General features: G+C 44.6%; 1 protein-coding gene across 10 annotated transcripts in view; it reads right to left on the bottom strand.

Moving 5' to 3' along the window:
- Nucleotides 1-2,489: 2,489 nt before the first annotated feature.
- Nucleotides 2,490-27,203, bottom strand: part of EXOC7 (exocyst complex component 7) — a 31,520-nt gene continuing 6,806 nt past the window's right edge. The window contains exons 5-22 of one of the 10 annotated variants that reach the window (XM_006136459.5): nt 26,255-26,477; nt 25,262-25,429; nt 23,464-23,475; nt 18,426-18,518; nt 17,258-17,326; nt 15,850-15,995; nt 15,557-15,709; nt 14,318-14,416; nt 12,885-12,947; nt 11,595-11,661; nt 10,076-10,114; nt 8,813-8,878; nt 7,875-7,995; nt 6,947-7,042; nt 4,264-4,327; nt 3,486-3,527; nt 3,211-3,344; nt 2,490-2,725 (exon numbers count right to left, since the gene is read on the bottom strand). In XM_006136459.5, the coding sequence (XP_006136521.1) occupies nt 2,623-2,725; nt 3,211-3,344; nt 3,486-3,527; nt 4,264-4,327; nt 6,947-7,042; nt 7,875-7,995; nt 8,813-8,878; nt 10,076-10,114; nt 11,595-11,661; nt 12,885-12,947; nt 14,318-14,416; nt 15,557-15,709; nt 15,850-15,995; nt 17,258-17,326; nt 18,426-18,518; nt 23,464-23,475; nt 25,262-25,429; nt 26,255-26,477 (1,758 nt within the window). In that variant the 3' untranslated portion in view covers nt 2,490-2,622. The remainder of the gene's footprint in view (nt 2,726-3,210; nt 3,345-3,485; nt 3,528-4,263; nt 4,328-6,946; nt 7,043-7,874; nt 7,996-8,812; nt 8,879-10,075; nt 10,115-11,594; nt 11,662-12,884; nt 12,948-14,317; nt 14,417-15,556; nt 15,710-15,849; nt 15,996-17,257; nt 17,327-18,425; nt 18,519-23,463; nt 23,476-25,261; nt 25,430-26,254; nt 26,478-27,203) is intronic. The other 9 variants (XM_006136460.5, XM_006136461.5, XM_006136464.5 and 6 more) reach the window with 9 other exon arrangements.

Below are 27,203 nucleotides of genomic sequence, written 5' to 3' on the forward strand. Positions count from 1 at the left end.
CCGACCCATAGGTTGGGGAACCCTGCTCTAGCCTCTTTGGGACAGGGACTCTCTCTTATTTGGTGTTTGTACATTGAGGAAGACAGAGAGGCCCCAATATTGGTTCGGGTCTGTGGGTAATAACCCCACTGCCAGTACTGAGCATGTCCCAGTATAGAACTTATCTATAAAACCTGCCTTATCTATGAAACCTGAGCTGGTGGTTGTACTGGGCACATCTGATACTTTTCCATGACATGAATGTTGGAGGCATACAAATGGCAGCAAGGAAGGGGTTAAAACACAGGCCTCCCACTGCCCTACAATCCTCCTTTGTTCCCTTTATTGTTCTCTCTCCATTTCATACCTAGCTCCAATTTCACTCCCCACCCCCATCTATTACCAATGCATTGTTCTGGGCTTCACACAATGCTATTGTGTTGAACTACTTAATTAGGCATTGGTTTATACTAGTCCTGCTAAACATGGATCTGGCAGAATAATGAAATTATTTCTAAACTATTAAGCACTGGGTACTGCAAACATTGCCAACTGTATGGAATCTTGTAAAAAGTTGTGGGCAAATAATGCAGGATATCCTACAGCTCAGTATGCGGCGGGGGGGGGGGGAGGACGTACAGGGGGGCAGGGGAGGATTATGGACGTTAAGGTTAACACTCAAGGAGAAGTACACGCATATCAGGATGCTTTTACAGGACTTGGCTGGAGGAGAAGGAGACTTCTTGTAGGAGCAATTGTAGCAGGGCACATGAGGATCATTCAAAGGCAGACTAGCACCATCACTTGTAGCTCAAATACCCACTGACTTAGTTTCCATGTCTAGCATTTCAGCCTCTCACTATGGAAAGGGTGTGTGTGTGTCAACCAGCTCCTCCAGGAAGAAGACATGTTGGCTCAGAACTGGCCAGGGGATTTGGAAAGAAAGGAGAAAGATGTTATGTGGGAATAACGTATTGGACAGAAATGCGGAGGGCTGCAGCCTTTCCTCACACTCCACAATATAACTGTCACTATGGGTTTACATAAGAGGAAACCATCACCGATTGAGCAATCTGAACTCTTGTACAGTAGGTGACTCATTCCCTGCTCCCAGAATCACTAAATTAAATTGGAGTCTGGTGCCTAACTCCCATAGTCTTTCAATGGGAATTGGGGGCCTGATTTCTTTAGGCTGGACTTGTCAAAGGGGCCTAAGTGATCAGTGGTTGACACTAGGGATATAAACTCCTGGTTAATCAGTTAACCAGTTAAATGTTAGGTTAACCCAACGTTTAATCGATTAAGTGAGTGGGATTTGGGCAGGGGACCACTCCAGCCCAGTTGGAGCAGCCCCCAGCCTGCATAGCTCCTGCTCCCAGCCCCATGCCAAAGCATGCCACCTGCCAGCCCCTGCCAAAGCAGCCCCTGACTGCGGAGTGCCTGTGCTCCCCACGGACAAAGGCTATTCCATTCTAGTAGGTAAAATACTCCAGGGCTAGGTGGCATGAGAAGTAGGTTTGCATGGAGCAGCACATCCCTATTGCAACTGTTCTGTAAACAGAGGATTTCAATCTAGTATTTTTAGCAATAGTGCCGTAAAATTAATTTGCACACAGATTAGAGTTCTCTAAGCCTTTTTCACCCTGATCTGGATCTTTCTATTTCAAAAGAGATCCAAAATTACATGGCAAAAATCTGTAATATTTCCCACTATGTAACAAATGCCATTAGAATACCCACATTCCCTATAGCACATGGTTCTTCAGTAGGAATGTAAGTGATTGACGACTACCCGATAAGTATGTATGACTCGACTAGTCGCTTCCCTCCCCCTTGCTGCCTCTATCCGAGAGAGGCAGCAAGGTAGTGGGGAGCAGGAGCCAGTGCTCTGAGGAGACGGTATCTGCTTTTTAAGAGTATTAAGAGCCACCAGTCTATTAAGAGCCGATTAGTCGATAAGGGGGGAAATGGCAGAGCTGCAGCGGGCCGGGAGCTAAGCCCACTGTGGCTCTGCAGTTTCACCCCTTATCGACTAATCAAGTACTCGATTAGCTGATTACCCACAATTTAACATCCCTATTCTCCAGTCACTTAGCAATGACTGGCTTACCAGTGAAAGAGAAACACTGCTGAGCTCAAAGGAACACTCTCCACTCCTCAGCGACTAATACAGAATGTCTGCAACATATGGACTTTAGTGCAATGATGGAAAAATCCTTCGAGATCCAATAGCATCCCTCAGGGAGAACTGAGATATCATGCACACTTCTCTTATCACATCAAAGGTGCATTAAAGAGCCAGACAAAGCCATAATATAGCATATACTTTCCAGCAGGATCAAGGATTTCACCCTGAGGAGATAAGTACTTACAGAGCTCACACATCAGAGAGAGAAACTGTACCCATCTGTAGACACGTAAGCATAACAGAAACCATTCTGGAATATTTCATCTGTCATCTAAAAGCTTCCTCTGTGATCCACTTTAAAAAGGCAAAGGCAGACAGGAAGGAGTATTTTCATGTTTATAAATCCGATAAATACAAGAATAACACCAGCCCACTAAATTGGGCAGGGAAGGAGGCGTAGAAGTGACCAGGAAAGTTCTGACTTGCAGATGGGCGCATACCAGAATGTCAGTGGTTCATGCTGATGTGTCGAACAGCTTCTCAATCATCTCGCCCACCTGATCGACTCGATATTTGATGTATTTCTCAGGATTCTTGGTGAAGGGCACATTGCCATACCTGCCGAGGGCAAGCAAAACAACTCTGGTGTGACACCCAGCACACACTGCAAAGCCACAGCCCCTGGGACTTCCCTTTTCACTAGTCAGATGCTGCTCCTCTTCTGCCCCTTCCCAAACAATATTCCAGCTCCCACATCTTCTGTTTGAGAGCATGACAGACACCTGGGGAGAGCTCTTCATAGCAAGAATACCATTCTAGCAGGGCTAGTTCAAACGGGCATTCCTGGATTTCCATTGAAATCAAGAGATTTCTCAAAGGAGCTCAGTTTTGCATTAGCTAGAACATGGCTATTCATGAATGCTGTGACCCAAGAACAACCATATCAGCCTAGCTCAGCTTACAGAAGCTCATACTGGAGCTGGCTTTGGAAAGCCAAAGTGCAGTGAGCTGCCTGAGTTTTGCATGTCTACTCTGGGCCCAAGAAAACTCAGTGTATCCCTGGAACCTGGAGAGAGACACCGCTTCTGCAGAAGAATTGTCACCTGTTTAAGAAGGTACCATAGGTCTCTTTCACAATGGTTTTCTGGGCCTGGCGGATTTTGTCCCTTTGCTCCGTGTCTGGGATGGCCCAGGCCTTCTGGATTTTACATAGCTCCTCCAGGCCGTCATTGAAACCCTTTCCATTAAAGCAGGAGAAAACAATTAGACACATCGGTGTCCAAGTTTCAGATGGTGCATTATGCCTGGCAAGCTCAGCTTAGGGTTACATTGATCCAGGGAGAGTTCTCTTGCCCTCCCTCCCCCAGAGTCTCCTTACCTTAAAACGTTCCTTTATTACCTGCCTCTCCTTATCCTTGAGCTGTGAGGAGAGAAGGAGGGATGTTACTTACCCCACCCAGGATAAATGCCAACATTTCTGCTAAATTCCTGGAAGCTCATAACTTACAGGACCCTACTCCAACAACAGAGATGAGCGCTCCTTCAGGACTGACCAGCTTTCAGGAGAAAACCCAAAGGATCTATTCCTCAGCAGTCTCTGCAAGACCCTTGGAATCCTACCACATCTGTGGCACCATCTTTATTTTCATTCACTGGCTCCCACTTACCACCCCAACTCTCTCCCGGAAGTCTGTCTTACGTGCTTTAGCTAGGAGTCTGGGATGTAAACGTGGCGGGGAGCAGAGAATCCCAGTTTCAATGAATGTCACTCATCTAAAGATTATTTAATAGGGAAATTTTGGCCAAGACAGGTTACAAAATTGACTGTGCATGTACAGCAGCTATTGTGCCAGACTCTCAAGAGTTTCATAAGATGAAGTAGCATCATCTGCCCCAGTTTGAGAGAGAGATATTCAGGCACTGAGCAGTGAAGGAATTTGATCAAGGTCACACTGTAAAGCTATGACAACAGAGACTGGGCCCCAAGCCTGATTCCCAATCCGGTATACTCTCCACAATATAACTCTGCCTTCTTGTAGTACTTTTGCTTTCCAGAGAAGTTCTCTTGGATTTTAAAAATATATATCTACACAGAGTAGGCAAAATGCTTTGGTCAATTTCCATTATCCAAAATTCATTCTTATTTAGCACCTCACCTTGACTCCTGGTTGAAAGACAGGCAAGGTTCTCTCTGAGATGTATTCCGTTACTTTTAACCAGCTGCAATTGACACAAGTGGATGCATTACAGACATAACAGCAATTCTGGGTCAGACCAATGGTCCACCCAGGCCACTATCCTGGGTTCCAACAGTGGCCAACACCAGGGGCTTCAGAGGAAATGAACGGAACAGGCTGAGAGTTCACTCAGTCATCAATCTCCTGTCACTCATGCCCAGCTTCTGGCAAACAAGTGAGGGACACCCAGAGCATGGGCTTGGATCCCTAATCTATCCTCTATGAACTTATCTAGCCCAATTATAGTTTTGGCCTTCATAACATCCCCTAGCAATGAGTTTTACAGGTTGAGTGCGTATCATGTGAAGAAGTACTTCCTTTTGATTGTTTTAAATCTGCTGCCTATTAATTTTCTCAGATGTCCTCAGGACTCGTGTTATGTGAAAGAGTAAACACCTTGGGCTCGTCTACACTGGCCCCTTTTCCGGAAGGGGCATGTTAATTTCACCTATCGTAGTAGGGAAATCCGCGGGGGATTTAAATATCCCCCGCGGCATTTAAATAAAAATGTCCGCCGCTTTTTTCCGGCTTCTAAAAAAGCCGGAAAAGAGCGTCTACACTGGCCCCGATCCTCCGGAAAAAGCGCCCTTTTCCGGAGGCTCTTATTCCGGGTGCTTTTTCCGGAGGATCGGGGCCAGTGTAGACGCTCTTTTCCGGCTTTTTTAAAAGCCGGAAAAAAGCGGCGGACATTTTTATTTAAATGCCGCGGGGGATATTTAAATCCCCCGCGGATTTCCCTACTACAATAGGTGAAATTAACATGCCCCTTCCGGAAAAGGGGCCAGTGTAGACGTAGCCTTTCTTGCTTGCTTTCTCCACACCAGTCGAGATTTTATAGACTTCTACCATATTCCATCTTGTTCATTTCTCTTCCAAGCAGCAAAGTCCCAATCTTTTTAATCTCTCCTTGTGTGGAAACTTTCCCACACCCCTACTCACTTTTCTTGACTTTCTCTGTACCTTTCCAATTCTAAGATATATTTTTTGAGATGAGGTGACTAGATCTACATGCAGTATTCAAGATATGGGTGTACCATGGATTTATATAGAGGTATTGCAATATTTTCTTATTGTTTATCCCTCATCATCTATAGGTTATCTAGCAAAGAATCTCATAGTCTAGTACACACTCTCCTTAGTACTAAAAAGTGGGCAATTTTTACAACACATATTCAGATGTCTTTCCATGATGAACCCTTCCCATGCTATGCTAAACTCTTTCAAATCATGATTATTCCTGGAGGAATTCTGCACCACTGCATGTGCACAGAATTCATGTTTCCCACAGATTTCTTGGTTTTCTCACAGAAAAATGACTGACGCGGAAGCAAAGGAAAGCTGCAAGAGAAGTCATGCACCACACTCCAGCAGTGCAGGTATGTTTTAGGCACCCGAAGCAGGATGCAGAGAGATTAATCATCATGGGGCTGTGGACACAACAGCCAGTGGCTCCTACCCTGAGCTGGGATCAGCTGTTGGTCCCAGCTGGTTGAAGGCAGGACAGGACAGGGCTCCATTTTTCCCTGCAAGGAATGGCTGGGGCTTTGTCAGACCCATGCCCAGAAACCTCCCTCAGCTGCAGGAAGCTCAGCATCCTCTTCTGCTGCCCATCCCCACTGCTCCTCAGCTCTGAGAGGAGGGCTCATTGTATGGGAAGCTGCTCCCCCATCCACCCAACCCCTATATATGCAGGTCATCCCATACCCACACTCCACTGCTAAGCCTACATGGTACATCCACAATCCCACCTAGCCCTCCATTCCTAACCCCACCCATCTGAACCTCAATCTCTGTATCTGGAGCCTCTCTGCACCCAGACCTGCTGCCTCAGGACCCCCAGATCTGCACTCAAACCTCCATCCTCATACCCAACCCCCTGCACCACATTGAGACCCTCACACCACTGATTGCCAACTGGCTCCACCCAGAACCTCACCCTACCAACCTCCACTCCCCTACTACACAGATGCCCCCACTAAGACACAGATCCCTGTGCTGAGCCCCAGCAACCTTCATCTGGAAGCCTGCAGAATGCCATTGTCCCTGCACCTGGAACCCATATAACGAGCCTCTGTGTATCCAGACCCCTTCACTTCTAGAACTGCCCCCACAATCTCACTGCTGGAGCCCCTGACACTGAGCCCCCTCCACACTTAGACCTGCCTGATTGGGCCTATCTATCCCACACCTGGTGCACTGGCACAGAGGGGACATGGGACCAGGGAGCTTCTTGGGCAGGCCCAGGCCTTGTTCTGCCAGGGGTGGGTGTAGCCTCATCACGGATTCCACGTCCAGGGGTGCAGGGTGCATGTAGGCTGATCTTCCACCTTCATGTAGCCAGTGGCCTGTGCTCCTCACTGCCACGTTGGGACCTCTGCATTTATTTATTGACAATTTACTGCAGAATTTTAAAATACTGTGCACAGATTTTTAAGTTTTTTGATGCAGAACACCCACAGGTTCACATGATGTTTGTGGTTCCCTTTTATTCTGTCCTCGCCCACCACTCAGTTAGGCCTGGACATTAAGGTTTATTCAGGGAGTTGACTGTCTCTCTACCCATGATAAGGGCTAAGGAAAGAGAAAAAGGATCTCTGCTGACCTGCGCTGGTAGGTCTGGATCTGCTGCTCAATGTGCTCCCTGTAAGACCTCTCTGCTGTTTTCTGAGTCACGGCCACCAACTGGATTAGCTCAGACCTGGTTGAAGGAAGAAGATCTTATCAAAACACCCACAAACTAGCTCAGGGGCGGGCAATAATTTTTAAAAGGGAGCCCCTTCACAAATGTCTGAAGTGGCCCTCGGCTGCCCCAGAAGGGGCATGCTCACCTGCCTGCAGACTCTGATTGACCTGGGGGAGCGCACAAAGTCTCTCATCCCGTGCCCCTACCCTGCTAGGGCACGAGGTGTCTAGAGAGAACTGCCAGCTGTTTTAAATTGCACACCCCTATCTGGGAGAGGAAACTTCACGCGCTCCCCAGTCCCTGGGTCTCGACTGGCCTGGGCTCAGTGGAGTGGCAGGGCGGCCCCAGGTTGGATCAAGCAGCTTGGCAAGCCCGCAGAGGCTGTCTTGCCCACCCCTGAACTAGCTCATCTCCTGCCAATCCACTGATGCTAATTGGATGATGAGGTTTCAACAAGCAAGGCTCCTTGGCCCTTTTCAATTAACAGTCCCCCATTTTTGGGAGACAGCAGTCAGAATGCACAACCCAAGGCACAGAAATTGTTCCAAGCTGGATGCTTTCCAGCGCTGGATCCCTACTGCTGAGAAGATGAAAGAATCTGTTGCACTCAAAGGCCTGACTGCTGCTTTCACTTTTCTCTGTCCTCTGCAATGCAAGGAAGACTTCAAAGGGCGGTTTCAAAGGCGGGAGGAATACCACAGAAGATAAGCAAGTGAGGAAATGCATTCAACATATTGGAGTTTTAAGAAGGGGGAGGGGGAAAATCACCCTCGCAACCTAAAACCCACACACCAGTGAAATTCAGACCACTTGGAATGCACAGGAATTTGTCCAGAGAGGCACTTACTTTTCAAGGGATTTAAGAATGTAATTGTAGTTGTTATGCAGGAAGATGGCACTCAAAGCTGGGTCCTCATAAACCTTGGATTTACTGAGAAGATTTAGTTGCAAGTTGCCCAATACTTTGCCTTAATGAGAAAAAACACATTACTCGAGGACAAAGGATTTTTAATCAAGACTACGGGGTAGCCGTGTTAGTCTGTATCTGCAAAAACAATGAGGAGTCCGGCGGCATCTTGGAGACTAACAGATTTATTAGGCATGAGCTTTTGTTGTTAGTCTAAGGTGCCACAGGACACCTCATTGTTTAATCCAGACTGGAAGATGATGACCCACAGTATCTTGTCATTACAGAAAACAACATACAGGGTTCAATTTTCAAAACCTTCAGGTGCACAACTGAACATACATTTACTACATGCAAATCTGCTTAATTTGTGTGCATAATCATAACCATGCACACAAATTAGGTGTGCAATTGTGTGCATTTCACACATCTGTCCTATGTATAGCTTCAGCACACAATTCCCAGTTCTCATGCAACCATTCCCTTCAAGGAGCAGCTGAGATCTCCTCAAGAGCTAATGCCCTACTGCACCATTTCTATAGTGGCATCTCCGTGCATTGCATGCAACCACTGATTCCATTAGCAGTAGAGGCTCGAATTCGGCCCTGACATGAACAGCTACAGCTCCCATTGCACCCAGGAGTTCTCTTTGACTTCAACCAAGTCTAATGCCAACATGCCCCATCTGTTGTGCGCTGAATTCAGTAATAGTCTGGCTCTTTGGTCCCAGGCCAGAAATACCAGTCAAATAACTAACTGCAACGCCAACTGCCCTACTTATGCCACCCATCTGACCAGTCCAAACGCTACGCCGGAGAACATGCCTTGCGGAGCACAAGCAGACGTATGGAGAAAGGAGAGCTGTGCATGGTACTCACAGATGTAGGTGCTGAGCAGCCGTCTGTTAAATTCAGAACTGTAGCTGCTAGCTGAAGAGCTGGTCTCTGTAAGGAAAAGGACCTTAAACCAGTTAACATGCCCCTCACAGAACTGCTTTGGTTAGTCTGCCTCGACTCAAACAAGCCATTTTGTTGTTGCTATGAATTTATAATGCCAGATTCAAGCTATCAGTGAAAATTACTCCCTCTCCTCACCACAGCGATGCATCACATTATTCAGAAGAAGGGACAGACTGCACTCAGTTTGACCCCTGTATTTGCACTAACTGCTAGGAAGCCATGCTACACGATAGACCTATTCCTTCTTTACCATCATTTTCAGATTAAGGGAATAGGATCTGAGATAGAGAAGACACTTTATTTATCAGAAATTGAGCAATTAAATGTAAGAAAAGCTCTTTTTTAGGACCAGATGTTCTCAACCAAGGGACAGAGAAGTTATTTTTGTTAACAGAAAGCACTTAGTGTATGTACTGTACCTGCAACATTAATTCAAACAAACAGTACCACTCTGGATAGTTTCAGCTAACACCACTTGGGCTGATACAGCAGCCCAGGCTCTGCACAGGAACTGTTCCATATCCCACCCACACAGGTGATAGGGTTGTCTTATATAAATTCTATTGCCGGATGTGCAAACATTTTAAAAGCATACGAGTAATCTTCTGAGGGCCACATGATTAGGAAGCATACGTGAGAGCACAAAATCCAACAGAGGCCACCATCAGATAATTTGGCCCACAGAATTATGCATGGCCATAAGCCAGACCAAGTTTGCTTGAAAGGTTGGGAGCCTTAGGAGTTTGTAACAAAATCGCAAATTGCTTTTGGAGATAGGTCTGATGGTGCCATCAGTGAAACAAAGAGGGTGTTTGCTGCCATGAGGAGTTGTCAGAAAAGGGGCTGGGTCTGCAGAGGACAGTATGACAGACCACCTGGGTCAACTCCCCCTGGAAAAGCCTGTCCACCATCAGGCATAACAGAGAATTCAGTGCAACAATACAGACTTTATCCCATTTTAACTAATATTGCATCCTCCTTGCAAGTTAACAGCTACATCCACATATTCACTGTAAGACAACACTGACTGCCTCTCCCACTGAGTCACAGAGCTTCTGGGTTATTTTAAAAAGACAACTAGTTTTTAATAATTAAATATTGGTCAAAGAATCAACAGAAATATGTAACTATAGTCAAAGGTGATATAACAGGTTGAGTGGGTAATGCACAAACTCTGCTTACCTCTGGGATCTAAAGGAATATTGTATGTGTCCCCAAGAACTACAAGGTTTAAAGCAGAGCAGAGAGAAAAGGGGAGGGAGGAGAGAGAAAGAAATGCAAAGTGCAAAAAGACAGGTTAGAGACCACCATCTCTTCAAGAAGAACAAAGCAGTTATTAATACAGAGCAGCCAAGGAGCTAAAGGCAGAGCAGGCAGGATTCACTTCAAGCCCATAGAAATGGTGCTGGAGATTGAGGAAATGTATATTTAGTACTAGCGTAAAGGAGAACGCAACGCTGCCATTACCCTGAGAAGATTAAAAAAAAAGTTGCAAAGGGCCTGACCAAACTCCCATTAAAGTCAATTATTTCAGTCGGTTTGGTCCCTCGAGTAAACTGGACACTGCTGAATAGAACTGAGTGGCTCTGGCTCCCTCCCTTTAAAGCAAGCTACATGCTTTTTCTAGGACACAAGTGGCATTTCTGGGTGAGACAGTCTGCCTGGATATTGCTCAGTGCAGGAAGAGAGATGGTGAGAACTGGCCAAAGCAGCGTTTTTTGCTGTTGACTGCCACCACCACCATCTTTCTACACCCAATGGACAATTATATTTAAAAATAGAATGAGCTACATTTTGATGGTTTTCCAGGCATTTCAATAAATGAACCATGTTAAAGGTTTTCTCTGTGGCAAAGTGGTACTTTCCATCCATTTATGGTGAAAAGTATTAGGGGGTAGCCATGTTAGTCTGAATCTCCATAAACAATGAGAAGTCCTGTGGCACCTTATAGACTAAAAGATTTATTGGAACATAAGCTTTGGTGGACGAAGACCCACTTCGTCAGATGCATCTGTTAGCCTATAAGGTGCCAGAGGACTTCTCGCTGTTTTTCCATCCATTTAGTAAATTTTGTGGGCCTCAATTTTTAGGAAAGCACCCAAGAAAACTGAATTTGCACCATCCCCTTAGTCAATGGAAGAGTTAACTCCACAGGTGTATCTTGCCATGCATATAGTTTAGCAGGTAAAGAGGGCAAGTGTTAGAGTGGAGGAGGAAATGATGGTATGCTGAGGAAACAGATGCTGAGATGGATTAGACACAGATGTGAACAGTTTGAGTGCTGTTAATGAGAGATGACTGTATGATGGGGTATAATGTGAACGTGACAGGTAAAACTGATTCCTCGTAGTCAAACCTCATTAACAGGAACTCCCCTGGATAAACTACTATTCTATTATTCACTGTAGATTAGATCTTCATGGATCTGCCTTGCCTATGCTTTCTAGGACAGGCCATCTGTTAGCTAGAGAGTAAAGGTTATCTAGATGTGCTCCCACATGCACATCTGGAAGGCAAAAAGGGAACAAACTGCAAATCTTCTTGAGATCTCCAGGCAGCCATCTCTGTGTCATGGCAGAGCACAGGGAATAGCTCACTGGCAGAGGGGAAGCTGGCATGCTAATGAGAGTTCTTGTTAAGGAGGTTTAATCATAAGGAAAATGGCTCAAATAGCGTGGGAAACAGAGTCCCATGCATGTACCTTGGGATGCTAGCATGGCGCCTGCAGTCTCCTGAAAATCCAGCAACTGTTGCAGGAAGAGAATGGCCTGCAAAAGAGGGAGGAATAGAGCGGAAAGGTCAAACATAATTCCCATTCGGTTTCTTATCCTCCATTCCTATATGCAACAAAGATGCCTGTGCCTACAAACCTGCAAGAAGCAGCAGTGCATTCATTTCAAGTGGCATTTAATAATATTGTGTATCTTTCATCCAACAGGATCTCAAAGCACTTTATAAACCTACACAGGTACCAACTATACAAAGCTCACTGGAAATGCAGTCACCTCCAGGGTGAAAGACAGCACCTGACCAACAGTACATAGCAACACCACAGTTTAGTACTGGAACTGAAGAGAAAGAGTATTTCATTTTAAGTGAAGTGTATTTCATTTTTAGCAAACGTATGTAGCTACAGCTGGATTTTGGCCAAAATACTTCAGTTCACCTCCCCTTCTATTACCATTTGATAATTACTTCATAAAAGAGATCAGGGAGTTGGTTTCATTGCATCTACAGCAGCAGCACAGGGCCCTCTAACATCAGGCAGAGACACTAGTTCTCTAACAACTTTTAGGGAAGAGATCTACCTAGTGAATCACTATATCCTACAATTCCGTTTTTCCTGGAAGTCTCCCATCCACATACTAACAGTTACCATCCTCTTTAGCAATAAAACAGCATTTTCCACACTACTGGATAAATATATGTTGTATCTGTGCAGTGTCCAAATATTGTAGGGGAGGAGGGATAGCTCACTGGTTTGAGCATTGGCCTACTAAACCCAGAGTTGTGAGCTCAATCCTTGAGGGGACCATTTAGGGATCTGGGGCAAATCTGTCAGGGATGGTACTTGGCCCTGCCGCAAGGGCAGGGGATTGGACTTGACATCTAAAAGTCCCTTCCAGTTCCATGAGATAGGTATAGCTTCATATTAAAAAAAAAAAAAAAGTTCAGATCCCCAGGTCTGGTGGGATACATAAAAACTTTTAATTGAGCCCTCCCCCACACACTACCTAATGCTGTAGGGAAGCAGCACACTATCCTAATGCTGTGGGGAAGAAACAAAGGCAGGAATGTAGAAAGCACAAAACCTAATCTCCCAAAGGAAGACAAGTAATTGCTCTACCGAAACGAAAGATAGCCAAATTTAACCACACACAAGTCCCCTGTTGCTTCTATTGAAGCAGATATTGGTCTCCTAGGGAACTGATGTTAGCAGGAAGAGAGGAATGGATTTTACCAATAGATGTTTTCAATCATTGCCACTTACATTGCTGGTGAGTTCGTGAACAGTCCCATCTTTTGGCATGTTATATTCCTTGTCTGGATCATTCTTTTAAGGGAGGAGAAAAAGATACAGATAGAACATTTAATGCAAGTAAAAATCAAACACTGCTCCTCAGGCAAGTATATTTACAAGGTTGTTTTTCAAACCTCCCGCAGTACTGTCCTAACCCAAATGCTCACAGCTCCATCTAATGCTGATCACAGGATACAACTTCAAAGCAGTTTATAGCTAACGCAGAAAAAGACTAAAGCACAGCCTGCTTGTTCTGAAACATGCACATACATTTAAAATTCTCTTATGGTCATAAGTTAGGTTCACTCACTAGCTTATGGATTAATTTAGCAAGAAATCTCCCTTTAGCTGGAGACAGTTTCTAAGTTTGGTGCATGTAAATTTAATTCAATTTTTTTTAAACAAGGTGATTAGATCGCAGATCATTTTCAAGAAGTACGTGCAGCTTTACCTTTCCCTGTAAAATGGATTGCAGTATTGTGCATTAGGGACATTAAATAGAGAACTGCATTAAGTGCAGCCTTAATCTTCTTTTACTATATATTTTAGAAATGTGTGTGTCTGTCCATGCATGAATCCATTTGTTCAAGAACTCCTCCTAAGTGGTAAGAGCTAGGACCACCAAATTTGGTATGCAGCTTCTTCTTATCATAACTTAAGGCAAGGTCAGGGTTTGGTTGTGCCAGGAGAATGGGATGTGCCTGGAATTTGATTGATTGTCATAAAATGGAACGGTCTGGCAGGAGGGTCCATCACACTGCAGAATGACCACAAGGGGGGCACGAAGGGGCTAGAGATGGGGACTGGGACAGCTATAACCCATTGGGCCAACAGAGGGCAGGGATGGAGAAAGGGACAACTGTCTACTATATAGTTCAGAGTCTGTCTGTTTGTGTGTGTGTCCATTTGTGCCATAGCTGGGAAACATGCACCTCTTCCCCCAGCTGCGCTTGCTGCAGGTGCAGCAGCCATGGCCAGGCGCTTTTCATCTGGCCCCAAGCTGCTGCAGTGAGATAGCACCTGCCTCTCTCTGGGGCAGCCTGCATATTGAACCCCTCATCCCTTGCCCCATCCCAGAACAATGATTTAAATGAAGAAAAACAAAACTTATCTGAGTTAAGGACCGCAGCAATGCCAGGTAAATCTTCTAGTTATAAATACATTTCAAAATAAGGGATGGAAAATATCTATTCCTCCTAACAAGTCAGCACTCTCCATTTCTTTTGCTACTGATGCTGAAGACAATGCCACTCCTGCACTACTAAAATGTTGACATGATTGCCACTTTGCAGAAAAAACAGGAAGCTGAACTCAGGTCATTGTTCATGAATATAACATTTGTACAGTTCAGCCGGGCAAGTCTCTTGGGCTACTGAAGAAGAGAGCAGTAGAGGGGAAGTTACCTTAATGTTGTCTGCAAAGTCCTCCAGCGCTTTTGCACCTGTGGTCTCCATGGAGGTGATCAGCCCTGGAAGCTTGTTCTTTGTGCTGGCTGCAGTGCCCTGGAATGGCCCAGTGCATAGCATAAGATGATACAATGAAGTTGGCTGTCACCACCTGCCTTTTCACCCACTAGTTGACCTCTCCTACATCCCTCAGAGCATTTCAATCTCAATTCTCTCAGTGGTTGGACTTCGCTGGAAGAATATTTACAGGCTAGTTAACAGTGGGTGAAAACCCTAGATTCTCACAGAAATGCCACAGACTGGTTCAGCTGGCAACAGAGGAGAAAGTCCCAAGTGAGCCCAGAGCCGAATCCCCATCTAATAAATTATTTCCTCTCTTGAAACACTTGCAGCCACAAGGCAGCACATCGTGGCCACCAACCTCCAACCATGCAGGACTAAAGGAAGATCCTTTGAAAAGACGGACTCTGCTGAAACTGACCAGTCAAACATCTGAACCTAATGGAAAGGAACCTCACCAAAGCTGGACACCATTTCTGGTGCCTGCAAAGCCTTTTTACAGGAAAGTAGTCCACTGGAGTTTTTAAACCCAATTACAGCAGTTACAAATGAGATGAATCCACTAAACTCTGACCTAAAAGAACGTGTGGTTAACACCATCGTCTGCTAGGCCCTTCTTCAGAACAATTAACCTATCTGATGACATGACAAGACATCCTTAAGAGCACTTTTTTAACTAGATTCAGTGGTACTGGAGATTAACTACCTCAGGCTTGGTATAAGAACTTGGACGTATCCAATCACTTGGTATCCAAGTGCCAAATTATTACTTAGAATCATAGAACTGGAAGGGACTTCAAGAGGTCATCAAATCCAGTCCTCTGCCCTCATGGCAGGACCAAGCACTGTCTAGACCATCCCTGATAGGTGTCTATCTAACCTGCTCTTAAATATCTCCAGAGAAGGAGATTCCACAATCTCCCTAGGCAACTTATTCCAGCATTTAACCACCCTGACAGTGAGGAAATTTTTCTTGAACTGGAGAGATCTGTTACCGAGCAGGATTCTCCAAAGATAGAGTGTACTGGCTCACGGAATGGGTCTACTGCATGATAGTGAGAACAACCACATGGCTAGCTGGGTCCTGTTCTAAAGTTTTAATATTTGTGGCTATTGTAAAGTCCCTTAAGAAGCACTACAGGCAAAACTGCAGGATCTTCTCCAGTTACCACCTACTTGCAAGACTTGATCAAACTCTGGCTTCATCTGCTTCAGGTGCCTGAGGATGGGAAAGATGGTGAGCACAGCTGAATAGTCATGCCGAATGATGGCCTTCCGGGCTGCTGAGACAATGTTATCTCCCTCTATCATCAGGTTATCCAGGGATTCCTACAAAACAACCACCGGAAACAGGGGGATGTGTCTTCAACTCAGGAAGCACTAGGTTAGTGGAGGGAAGTAGGCAGGGAATGGTTTTGCAAACTAGACAATACAGTACAAATCAAACCAAAATGATGAGCTTAAGAAACCTGAATGAGGGAGTCAAAGGTCTTCTTCTGGTGGTGCTCTGGGATGATTTCTGTAAGGAGCTGGTACTCGCTCTGGGCCAGTTTCACAAAGGTGCTAACACAGTGAATATACGCATCAATCTCGATGTCCAACATGTCATCCCTCCCTGTGGGAACAGCACAAGTTTATGAGAGCCAGGATTTAACTGTTCCCTCCAGGGCTGGACTGATCTCACCAAGGACATTTCTCATTCTGAGACTCTGGTTTACATACATACAGGTTTTGGGTTTTCCTCTGGAGCAGACCGTTCAGATATTGCATATGATTTTAAAGTGAAAATGTGACCTGTCTGAGCGCAGATCCCAAGGCTGCTACAAATCCCGCCCTGTAAGATTTACTCCTGAAAGTTGCACACACCCCAGTAATGAGTGTGTATGGAGGTCTCCAGCTCCGGAAATGAGAACTGAGGGGTGCCACTTGCTCTCTCCAGCACCACAACAAAGCTAGCAGGGGAAATGTTTGCTACCAGGACTGCAGGTTTGTGACTGAATGTATTAGGGGTTGGAACAAACTGGGAAGGGATGAGAAAGTTGCAGTGAATTATTCAACACCATCTCTAGTTTATTTTAGTTAGTTTACTGGTTTCCCCCTAATGTGCTGATGAACTACTGCCATTCTGAATCAGCAGTTCTGGGAATACAACGCTTTCCTGCATGACGTCTATTCCCCATGGAGAACAACTTAGCACTGGAGCGCAGGAGGACACTGAAATCTCATGGTCTTGGAATGTCAGAATAATCATGCATGAGATTTGTCAGGAGGATAGATGTGCAAACAGAACAAGCAGGAACTCTTAAATCGTTTGTTATTTGAGGAGTCTACCTGTAGCTGCTACACAGCAAGAAAACTGGAGCGGGGTTGGTTTCTACCATACATTGCTCCTTTTCTATTCAATATCAGTGGCTTGTGATGGAAACAGAATCGCTCCATCATACTGATGGAAGTTCCTTAGTTTAGCCTTTAACAAGCATGCTCAAAGTCTGGCACAAACATGACACACAATTCTAAAATTTTGGTTTATAGATTAGAAAGGACTGAAATGGAATGCTGCATGCTAAGACACAGTCTGTTGGCTCCGAGGAAGCCAGCAGCTGCAATCTCTTCCATTTGCTATGAGACAGGAAAGGTCATCCAGACAGCTGATAATCTATGGTTTGACAAAGTATGGGCACCTCTACTTTAGGGGGGACATACATGACTAGTAGGAACAAGTTCCATTGAATGCACAAAAGCAAAAGCTTCATAATCAGAGACAGGCCATGCTCCATGACTGCCCATGTGGAAGGAAAGTCACTGGCTAAGAGACTCTGCAAAACAAGCTGAAAAGGAGGAACATTAGTCAGCTTGTTATTACGACGCGGTACTTACCAGCAGCTGGCCCATGCTTGTCGTTCAGGGTATCGGAAAGGTGTTTAACTCGTAAATCATGCTCATGACCTAGTGAGATGTCAGCCGGCACAAACAGAAGGCTTGGTTTATCCAGGGTGGTTACAGCATGGATGCTCACGCAGGCCGGAAGGCTGGTTTATTCAGTCTGTCAGAAATCTATACACACATGCTGTCCTGGAAGGCCCCACCCACATACCCTCTGTGGGCACCATAGCCCTTTGAAGCCTGACAGGAAATGTGAACCAGACATGTCATTTGCCAAGCCCAAGATGCCCTTCAAACCTCTTGGCACAAGCACTAGATGGGACAGTGGGCATGAGGAATCCAATTTGCACGCAGGCTGTTGGGTACCGGATCTCAGACAGGCACTTCTCCCATTGTGTATTTGGGGAGTGTTTTTGAAAGGATAATTGTAGTTACTGAGATCCTCTTTATAGTTTTGTGAACTAAAATGTAAGTGAAAATATCTATAGACTGATGAAGTTGCAATCATTTCCTTAAAGCGGATCTCTTTATCATTACAGGAATTAAAAGATCCCAGAGATATTTTACAGCAAGTGATCTCTCTGCTTGCCCATCTTGTTCAAATCTCCAAGCATATAGCAGAGCCTGGGGTGACATTTCAGGATGCAGGGGCAAATTTGCTTGTCACTCCCTTTTGAGCAGGCCTCTTGTGAGAAGGAGGGCAGCAAACTGGATCTTGGGCCGGATCTGGTCTGACACATCCTTATCAGGGTTGGAAGGGCCAATACTAATTTAAAGCCTTCTTAAAGTTCAGGCAAAGTGAAACAAAGACAGAAATACCAAGGGAATGTCACTAAAAGACAGAGCAGAGCTTCCCTTAGCCAGCCGACTGTATAACGGATTGACTTGTCTAAGATCAGCTGGCCCATGACCTTACAGAGCCAGCTGAAGAATGGCTTGTTACCCTGGTTTTAATGTTCCATTCTTTTATTTTCTACCACGTTTGAAGTCCTAAGACTTTTTAACCAGTGTAGCTCCTTTGTCAAGTTATCCAGGACCTCCACAGGATAAAGACTAACACTATCTGTACAGTGAAGCTCTGAGCTAATGGGAGCCCTGCCTGAGGAAACAGATCTGATACATAGTGAAGATCCAAGGGTGAAAGAGTGAGAGATGTGATTACCTTCCATAGGAATGAGGTTAGAGGCCCCCTTTTTCCCATCTAGACCATGCTGAGAATATTGTTTCAGAAGGTTCTGAGCCTTCCGGATCGTTCCTGTCACCAGAGCCACACAGAGAAGAAACAAGAAGACCTAGGAAATGAGTGAGAGAAAAAAAAACCACCAGCAGCCCTCCACCAGTGCTAGTCATTGCAACCCCGTGAGATTATAATGGGCAACAGTGAGCATGCTCAGTATACACACTGAAACCCCAAACAGGGTTCCAGATGATGTGCCAATGCAATGGCTTATCCAAATCTGTGGCTTACTTCTTACTTGAGAAGGCAGAACCCAAATCAAGCACTGTGTGATCAGCTTTCATAAGCCTTGGAAGGAATGGAGGTGGGGGGAGAAGGTCAAATCAACTGAGAAAGAAGACCAGGAATCATTCCTTCAGGAATACTTTGAGTTAAGCATCTTGTGTCCAAGTTCGGTTTAAGACAACAATCCCTGCTGCATGAAAGCAAGTACTTGTGATCAGCCCAAATCTTGATATTGTCTACCACCAGTCTGCCACAAACGAAGGGCAACCACTGACCTTTATTACACACCAAGAAACCTGATGAGGCAATAATGCCACAGAAATATATTCTCTTGTTGGGAGAAGTTTTGTGAGCATGCTCAGTGTGGATCAATGAGGATACTAACAGTAGAGGTGAAGGAGAATCTCTTGCAGCACAGGGCTAATAATGACAGCCTCAGGCATCAGTAGCCAAAAAAGTGATTAGGACACAGAATTTGTTTACCCCCCACCCCTAGTTCTAGTGTTAAAGAAGGTAGAGACACTATTCTTTGGAGGCGCCACAAATCAATTGAGCCATAGAAAGAGACAATGAATATATTAAAAAAAACAGACAGCATTAAACAATAGCTGGTGCTGGACCCCATGGCTAGGAAGCGCTGCAAGCACAAAACAGAAAGTGTTAAAGTGTCAACTGAAAACTAAGCACTGCTCACAACCGGAAAGGTTAGTGTTCATATCAGAAAATGCCAGACACATACACACGGACAGATGCTGCTGTCACACTGCTGCATGAACGTGGAATGGAAAACTTTGGAAAGGTATAGGCAACTCTCTGGGGGGTTAAGACATGCAAATAAATTAACCAAAAATAAAACATGGCCAAAATACTAAGCAAAAATAGCATTTTGGGTTTAAAAAAAATCATAACATGCACCAACTCCAACTTCCAGCTGCAACTCTGGCTGCCACATCACAGGTGCTATTAGCTAGTCTGGAAATCAGCGCTAAGAGAACTGGTTTACATTGTCTGAAAATTGAGAAGTCTTATCGTAGATGGCTGTCAAAGTTTAAACTATAGGAGAGCATGACAGGGTACCTGCTCCGCAAAGGCCAAAGGCAGCTTCCAACTCTCCTTACACAGGTGTTCAAAGGAAGGTTTGAACGTACATGGATAAGTGGAAAGGTCTTTGGGAAGGCAAGGCTCCCCAACTGGGTATGAAGGGAATGGACTGAAATCTCAAACTGTGTTAAGTTCACTTCCCAATTCTAAAACATTTAACCCTTGAGTAAAACACTTTCCTTACAACATTTTCTTTTTCTATTAATTAATTAAGATTGCCTATCTCCTAGAACTGGAAGGGACCTTGAAAGGTCATCAAGTCCAGTCCCCTGCCTTCACAGCAGGACCAAGTACCATCCCTAACAAAGTTTTGCCCCAAATCCCTAAATGGCCTCTGCAGGGATTGAACTCACAACCCTGGGTTTAGCAGGCCAATGCTCAAACCACTGAGCTATCCCTCCCCCCAATTTCTGCTATATCCCACCAATTTACAAAATGGTCTTAACCTCTTATTGAAAAATCCTGATAAAACAAAATCAAATTGTAGGTAACTTTCTTATTTCTACACATTCCAAGTGCTTGGGAAAGGATCATGTCCAGTATTCCCTCTAAGCAGCACAGCTACACAGGTGATTAATCCGCCCCACCTAGCCAGAGGCTCAGGGCTCTTTGCATGGAGCTGACGGACTGGGCAGGGCCGATTAATCACCTGTGAAGCTGTACTGCCCCACAGCTTAGAGGGGAACTGTTCATGTCCACTTTCTACATTTACATCATTCATTCCGCAAGTATTCTGCAGTATTTGTTTTATATAATCCTCTACCCAGATCCTAATGGATTCATCTGGGGCAGTTTTAAAATATGAGGTATTTTCATACTAACACTTCAAATTGGTTACAGACATTTTCAGAAATCTTATTTATAACAGAACTTATTGTATTGTTTCCAATGGCACTAAAATGTATACAAATCCTGAAAATATTTCTGGCGGTCTGTTTTTTGTAAGCATTTGGGCAAAAAAATATGAATATTATAAAACTGGGGTGATATGTAAATTGACGGCTCAGCAGGAGGGATGTCTGCATGCTGTCAGTCAGAAGTCACTTTGCATGCACACGGTCCACATCAGTAGGAATAGCTATTCCTAGGAACATGGCCCACACCCTCTTGACATGGTTGTCTTAGATAAGAGCTGCCCTGTCACAGTGCATTTTGTCATCTGCCCAAAAACAATCAAATGCATTTACATTCACACATAGCAAGTGTGTGTGAGATTATTTCAATGCTGTTGCATCCCTGGTACTTTGTATCACAATTAGGGCTTAATGGATTCTATTGGAACCCAAAGGCCTTTGTTCCATGATTATTTCCCTTGATTAGGCAGCTTTCAAATCAAATGGGATAGTGTAGCAGTTACTAATGAAGGCATCAAATTCAAGAGCTGAGCAGTAATCTAACGGGGGACACAGAAACAGGCTATTCATCTTGCTGCTCAAAGATTATATTGGCTTCCTCATGGTACCTCTTCTCCAACTGGAACAGAAAGAAATTAATTGACATGAGCATAAAGTGATGCTCATGGGAAAAGGCCCTTTTACTCCTGGAGAACAATCAAGGCCACCTCCAGAAAATTAATGAGTTTTTCCCTCCCTCTTCCACTTGGGTCAAATATAAAGTGCCAGTTTCCAGCTTGCTCTGCTGTCCTTTCCAATAGGGGCAGTTTCCCATCCTCTAAGCAATTTTCAAAAGCAACAGAAAGTCGCTCTGCCCCATATTTCCTTGGTGTCACCAGGACAGTGTGTGAATTTCACACAGGTTTGTATGAAAAGGTTCAGACATGATGATCACAATGGTCTCTTCTGGACTTAATTGTCTATGAATACACAACTGTTCTGGGAACAGATTTTTTTTTAAGTTAGTTCCTCTTGTGGGCTCTAGAGCAGCAGTTAACTCAGTGAGGTTTTGATGTACCACAGAAAAATGGTAGCTTTTTAAAAGCTTCTTGCCAGGAGATGTTTAAGGAAGATATTTAGAACAGGACAATTTTTCTCACTGTGCTGTAGCAATTTTAGGACAAGTGCTACATTGGAGCCTCAACTATTATTGTCCTCTTAGATGTGGTGCTAACATTTAGGAGTGGAAAGTGGTCAGCGTTAAAAGAATCATAAAGCATTAGGCCTACAAGGAAACATGTTGTGTAAAGTTTCATTAATTTGGCAGCACATGCCTTCATTTTAGAGAGGCTCTTAAAGCTAACCTGTCTCATGATAAAGAATGCTGGAATGCATTTCAATGAATCATTAAAATTTCACTCAATGCTTTAAAAATTTTGCTCATTTTGTCAAACAGACAGCTGTGAAAAAGGTCTTCCTTGGAGGACTACGAAGGCATTACAAATGTGTGATGTGACCTCAGGAAGGTGCTGAAGAAGTAAGTGGTACAACTGCAAAAGAACTGTTGATGGTAACACAAGAATGCATTGACACAATTAATAGGTACTGATAATAAGATCCCTAGTACCCAGTAGATTCCCCGGCATGCAGCCCTGCCTCTTATACCTTGCCATGGTTTTCTCAGACACTAGCACCCTAGAACTTTGCTTTGCACGTGAAAGAGTTGTAGCACATCAGATTTACTTGGTAGTTTATTCTTTGCAACAGATTGAAATGTGTATCAGAGTCTGTGCTGGGATATTCTTCCATTGGGACTGGGGAGTTCTTAACCTACATGCTTGAAATGCTAGACTAGATACCCTCCTCTTAATGCTGTATGACATTGTATTTGAAGGGAGTTAGCTTTGACTACTGAATCGATGGCATAGAAATCAGTGATTTCCTTGCCCAGACTCTGAACTCTGAAGATTAAAATATGGTGCAATTAAATTCCAATAAAAACATTTTGTTCTGGAGTAACACAGTTCTGATTGAGAACCCTTCAAAGATCTCCAACTGGGGTTGTCGTCACCCCTCAGGGGGTTACAAGGTGGTTACATGGGGGCTGGGAGCTCTCAGCTCCTGGGACAGACAGCCTAAGCTCCCATTAAACAGGGGAGTGTTAATTTATAAGGGGTGGGGGGGAGGGTCCATACTCAAGAGATTTGTGTGAGAAACAAGTCACCAATACAAAAAGTTTTAAAAACACTGCCTTCACCTCTGGGACTGTCCCTGAAAACTGATGGACTGGTGGGAAATAAGACAGATGAATGCCAGGAGAGTAAATTAAAAAAAGCTCTTGTTTCTGGTTAACTATGCAGTTACAAGACAGGGTTGGTGTACAAGCCACTAAGAACTTGAGCCTGGTTCAAAGAGAAACTCTCTCCTTGCCTGAAAATATGGAAGACACGAATTAACTACTATTATTTCTTGGGATTCCCAGTACCCTAGATGATCACTTCACTGGATCTCTCTGACACATGTAATGCCATTTCCATTTGCACATCTTCTGAGCTGGTTTCTGTAACCCAGAAACAAAAAGAAACACAGCCACAGCTTTCAGGTATTGAGTGAGTGAGTGAGCGAGCGAGCAAGCGCACATTTTAATATCTAATAATGTGGTCACCAGTGTTAAAGATCTGCCCTAGCAGCAGATTTCCCCTTTAAATATCCCAGCCACACCCTCTGCTATTAGCAGGAAGAAGACTGACTAGGATGTCAAGAGAGACGTGGCAAGCTGCAGAGAACACGCACACACAGTTTACCTGGAATGAAGACTGCCATTCACATAAGGATTATAAAAATAAAGATAATACAATTAAAATGCATCCTTTTCTTCATCCTCTCTAGGCCCTCCACCAACTCCCACCCCTTTCTCTCCTCTCCATTTTTTGAGCATATAGGAAGAGCAATAATCTGGGATCTCTACTGGAAATAACTACATTTGAAAATATTGCTTCTGTACAGGCTAACAAACTGCATATTAAGTAGATTGGACCAGGTGTGCCAGAGCCTTGCAAGCCCCATATGCTAAGCTGATCCTGACAGAGAATCTGCTATTCAATTCTGAATGTGTGAGAGCTTTCGTTTTAGTGCTGCTGAAAGCGTCAGAGCTGGGGAGTAGCCATCACTCCACAGAACAAGGACAGCAGTGGGGGAAGGTTGCCTCACAGACATGCCATGACCTGGAGAGCTGGGAGCAGTGGGCAGTTCAGTTTCCATAGCTTGCTAAATCCTTGGCTTCTGTATTTGAGTAAAGTTTTAGAATCACAGGACTTGCCAGACTAGATGTCCATCCATCTGACAGTGACCAGAACCAAATGTTTCCAAAGAAGATGTAAAAACACTGCAGTAGGCAGATGTGAGATCATCTGCCATCCATACAGCTATGTCAAGAAGAGGTCTCTTCTTGACCTCCAGATTGGTTTAGGCAAAGAACTACAAAGTTTCCAAAACTGTTATGATAATCCTGGAGAGTTATAATATCAATATACAGGCAGTCCCCGGTTCCTCCGCCGCTTTGCTCCCCGTCTCCCTGGTCTTCTGGGGGGGGACGCAGCTAGTGCCCCCCCCCAGCAGACCAGGGAGACGTGGAGCAAAGCCCGGGGCCTGTGGTAGAGCAGGTGGGGTGCTGCCGGTTGGTCCCGCAGCACCGCTCCTTGGCGCTACTGGACCAATCCAGCAGCACCCCAGCTGCTCTGCCCCAGGAGTCCTGATTCAGCCGCTGCTGAAACTGACCAGCGGCTGACTACAGGAAGCCTGAGGCAGAGTTGCTCTGCCCCGGGCTTCCTGGAATCAGCTGCTGATCAGTTTCAGCAGCAGCTGACTTGGGGACGCCTGGGGTTCTTAAGTTGAATCTGTATGTAAGTCGGAACTGGTGTCCAGATTCAGCCGCTGTTGAAACTGATCAGCTTCAACTTAAGAACAAACCTACAGTCCCTATCTTGTACGTAACCCGGGGACTGCCTGTACATGTCTAATCCCTTTATGATTTTTGCTAAGTTCTTAGTTTCAGTTACTTCATGTGGCAGTGAGTTCCAGAGTTTAATTCATGTGGCACTGTATTTCATTTTGCTTGTTCTGAATTTCCCACCTTCTAACTTCATAGAATATCCCTTTTCTATCGTATTAGGAGTCAGAGAGAACAGAAGCTCTCTATTTGCCTTCTCTGCATCATTCACTATTTTATTGACTTATGACCTTTCCTATCTGTCTCATTTCTAAGGTAAAAAATCCCAATCTTTGCAAACTATTCATATAAGAGCTTTTCAAAAATGCCCCCTGAAACATGGACTGGATGAACCAACAAAATAAGAGATGAAAGAGCTATATCAAGGGCTTAATCCAACATGAAAATCCCTTACAAGCGAAAAGGTGTTTGCCATTCAACTCCCATCCACCCAGCTACCTTCAGAACAACTCTTTATGACTGAATGCTAACTCCTAAGATGGAGATGCACAAAGAAAACTCTGATACATTTAATACAACAAGTGGAACAACATGCACAGCAGATGTTCTTTAGCATCAGGGCAGGAAATTGATCCTTAAATTCTGGAACTAACCTGGTCTCTTGATGGGCTTTTTGGTTGGCGTGTCCTTCCTCTTGTTCTGAATGGCAGGGGAGTATGGAACACCTGTGGAGGAGCTGTTCTTACGGAAGTGCTCTTTCAGACCTTTGATGGAGCGGTCGAGCTGACTGGAGCGGATTTGGTAGTAGACATTCATGAAGTCTACGGAGATAAGACGAAGGTATGACTTGGAACCAAACTCAAGGCATTCTTTGCACAGTGAGGATGCTGTTGCTGGGCCTTTCCTCAAAAGAGACTGACCTGCTGTGACTGGGGTCCCACAGCCAAGTTCCTACCTACAGATCTGTCTCAGGGATCTTTTGCTTTGAATAAATTTGATCCTATATTTTAAACGCTTTGGAGCAGGGAGTATTATTGCTGTATGTTGGTAGAGCAGCCAGTTCACTGCTTGGCCTCTCCTGCAAATGTGTGTTCAATAAAAAAAACCTGGAGACTGGGAATGAAACCTAAACAAATTACATTGCTAAACACCAGTGCTAAACCTACTGTAAAGAAGTTTATCTAAAAGTATACAGATTTACTAGACAACAACAACAACAGCTTCCTTGCATCCCTCTGTAGCTGTTCTCTTTAACAGATGGGAAAATGACCATGGAAGAGTCTTCCATAGGCACTACAAAGAAGTAGGATTTAAAAAGAATGACAAAAGGGGCTGTTATGCAAGGAATCCGATTTACAGTACTCACCTAGAAATGCCTCTGAAAGACAGTCAGAAACTTTGCTAACATTCTTTGTCAACTTCCAAAGGCAATTTGATCTCCCTGAAAACAGACCTCACTGCTGAGAGGAGGGAGCTTACTGGCTCAGCTCCACAGTGACACAGACAACCTTCAGCAGATTGTGCTCTCAGCAGTGTGCAGTAAAATGGTTGATGGAGACCATTGTAGTGATCAAGATGAGCAAGTATGGGATATGCAATATGTTTGTCTCCAAGACTGGCTCATTTAGGGGTTTGCTTCAGTTTACCTTGGTTTCTTCCATACTCCACCAACCAAAGGGAGATACGGACAATGTCTTGCAAGACACTCTCAGGGAGGTGTTCCAAAATCAGATCTTCTTGTGCTTCAATCTCATCATCCCCGCTTATTAGATCCATAATAAGGATGGGAGGAACTGGTTTGGTGTGCCGTGTCATCAGACTGCGGAATTCTGACTCCAGAGATTCCTTTCCCTTCTCAAACAGGGATTTCTGGAGGACAGAGCAGAGACAGGAGAAACAAAGATGTTTCTGCAACTTCTCCCAATATCTTTAAACTTCACCTAATTTCTTGCGTTCCCAAATGCTGTGTACCACTGACATCTGCCACCAAATGCAGTGAAGCCTACTGTCAAGAGAGTTTTAAAACGTAAGGGGTTTGAAAAAGCAAAGTCAAGGAATTACTCCACAGGGGATGAAGTTGCTCAATTGCAATCTCTCTAGCTGTTATGGGAACACTATCCAAAGGGAGTTCTAAGCATCCCCAATGATCTGGAAAGATACGGCCATATTCTGCTCTCAGTTACACTGCTGCCAACATACAGAGTTCAGTGCAATTATTTCAGGTTTACACTGGAATAAGATCAGATCTGGCCAATGTTACCTATAACAGGATGTTTTGAAAGAGAGGGAAAAAGTGTCATTTAAATAGAGAAGGTGAAGACTACAGCACGGATAATGCATAGAAGGCTGCAGCAAAGATACAATTTCCATCTCATCTTTGGAATCCTGTATCTTTCTGATCAATGAGCCAGGATTAATACTTGGAACAGCTAATTCTGAAAATGCTGCCTCACCAAAGCAGTGGCACTGGAACAGTTTTTGGAGCAGGGGTGCTGAGTTGCACCCTCTTTTTCCCCAGTCCACATCCCTCACCGCCCCTTAGAGCTGGGACCCCACAGGTGGGGCCTGGTAGCAGAATCCCCAGGCAGGCAGGGC

Source organism: Pelodiscus sinensis, chromosome 20, assembly GCF_052426305.1.
Source record: "Pelodiscus sinensis isolate ZL-2025 chromosome 20, ASM5242630v1, whole genome shotgun sequence".
Classification (NCBI taxonomy): Eukaryota; Metazoa; Chordata; order Testudines; family Trionychidae; genus Pelodiscus; species Pelodiscus sinensis.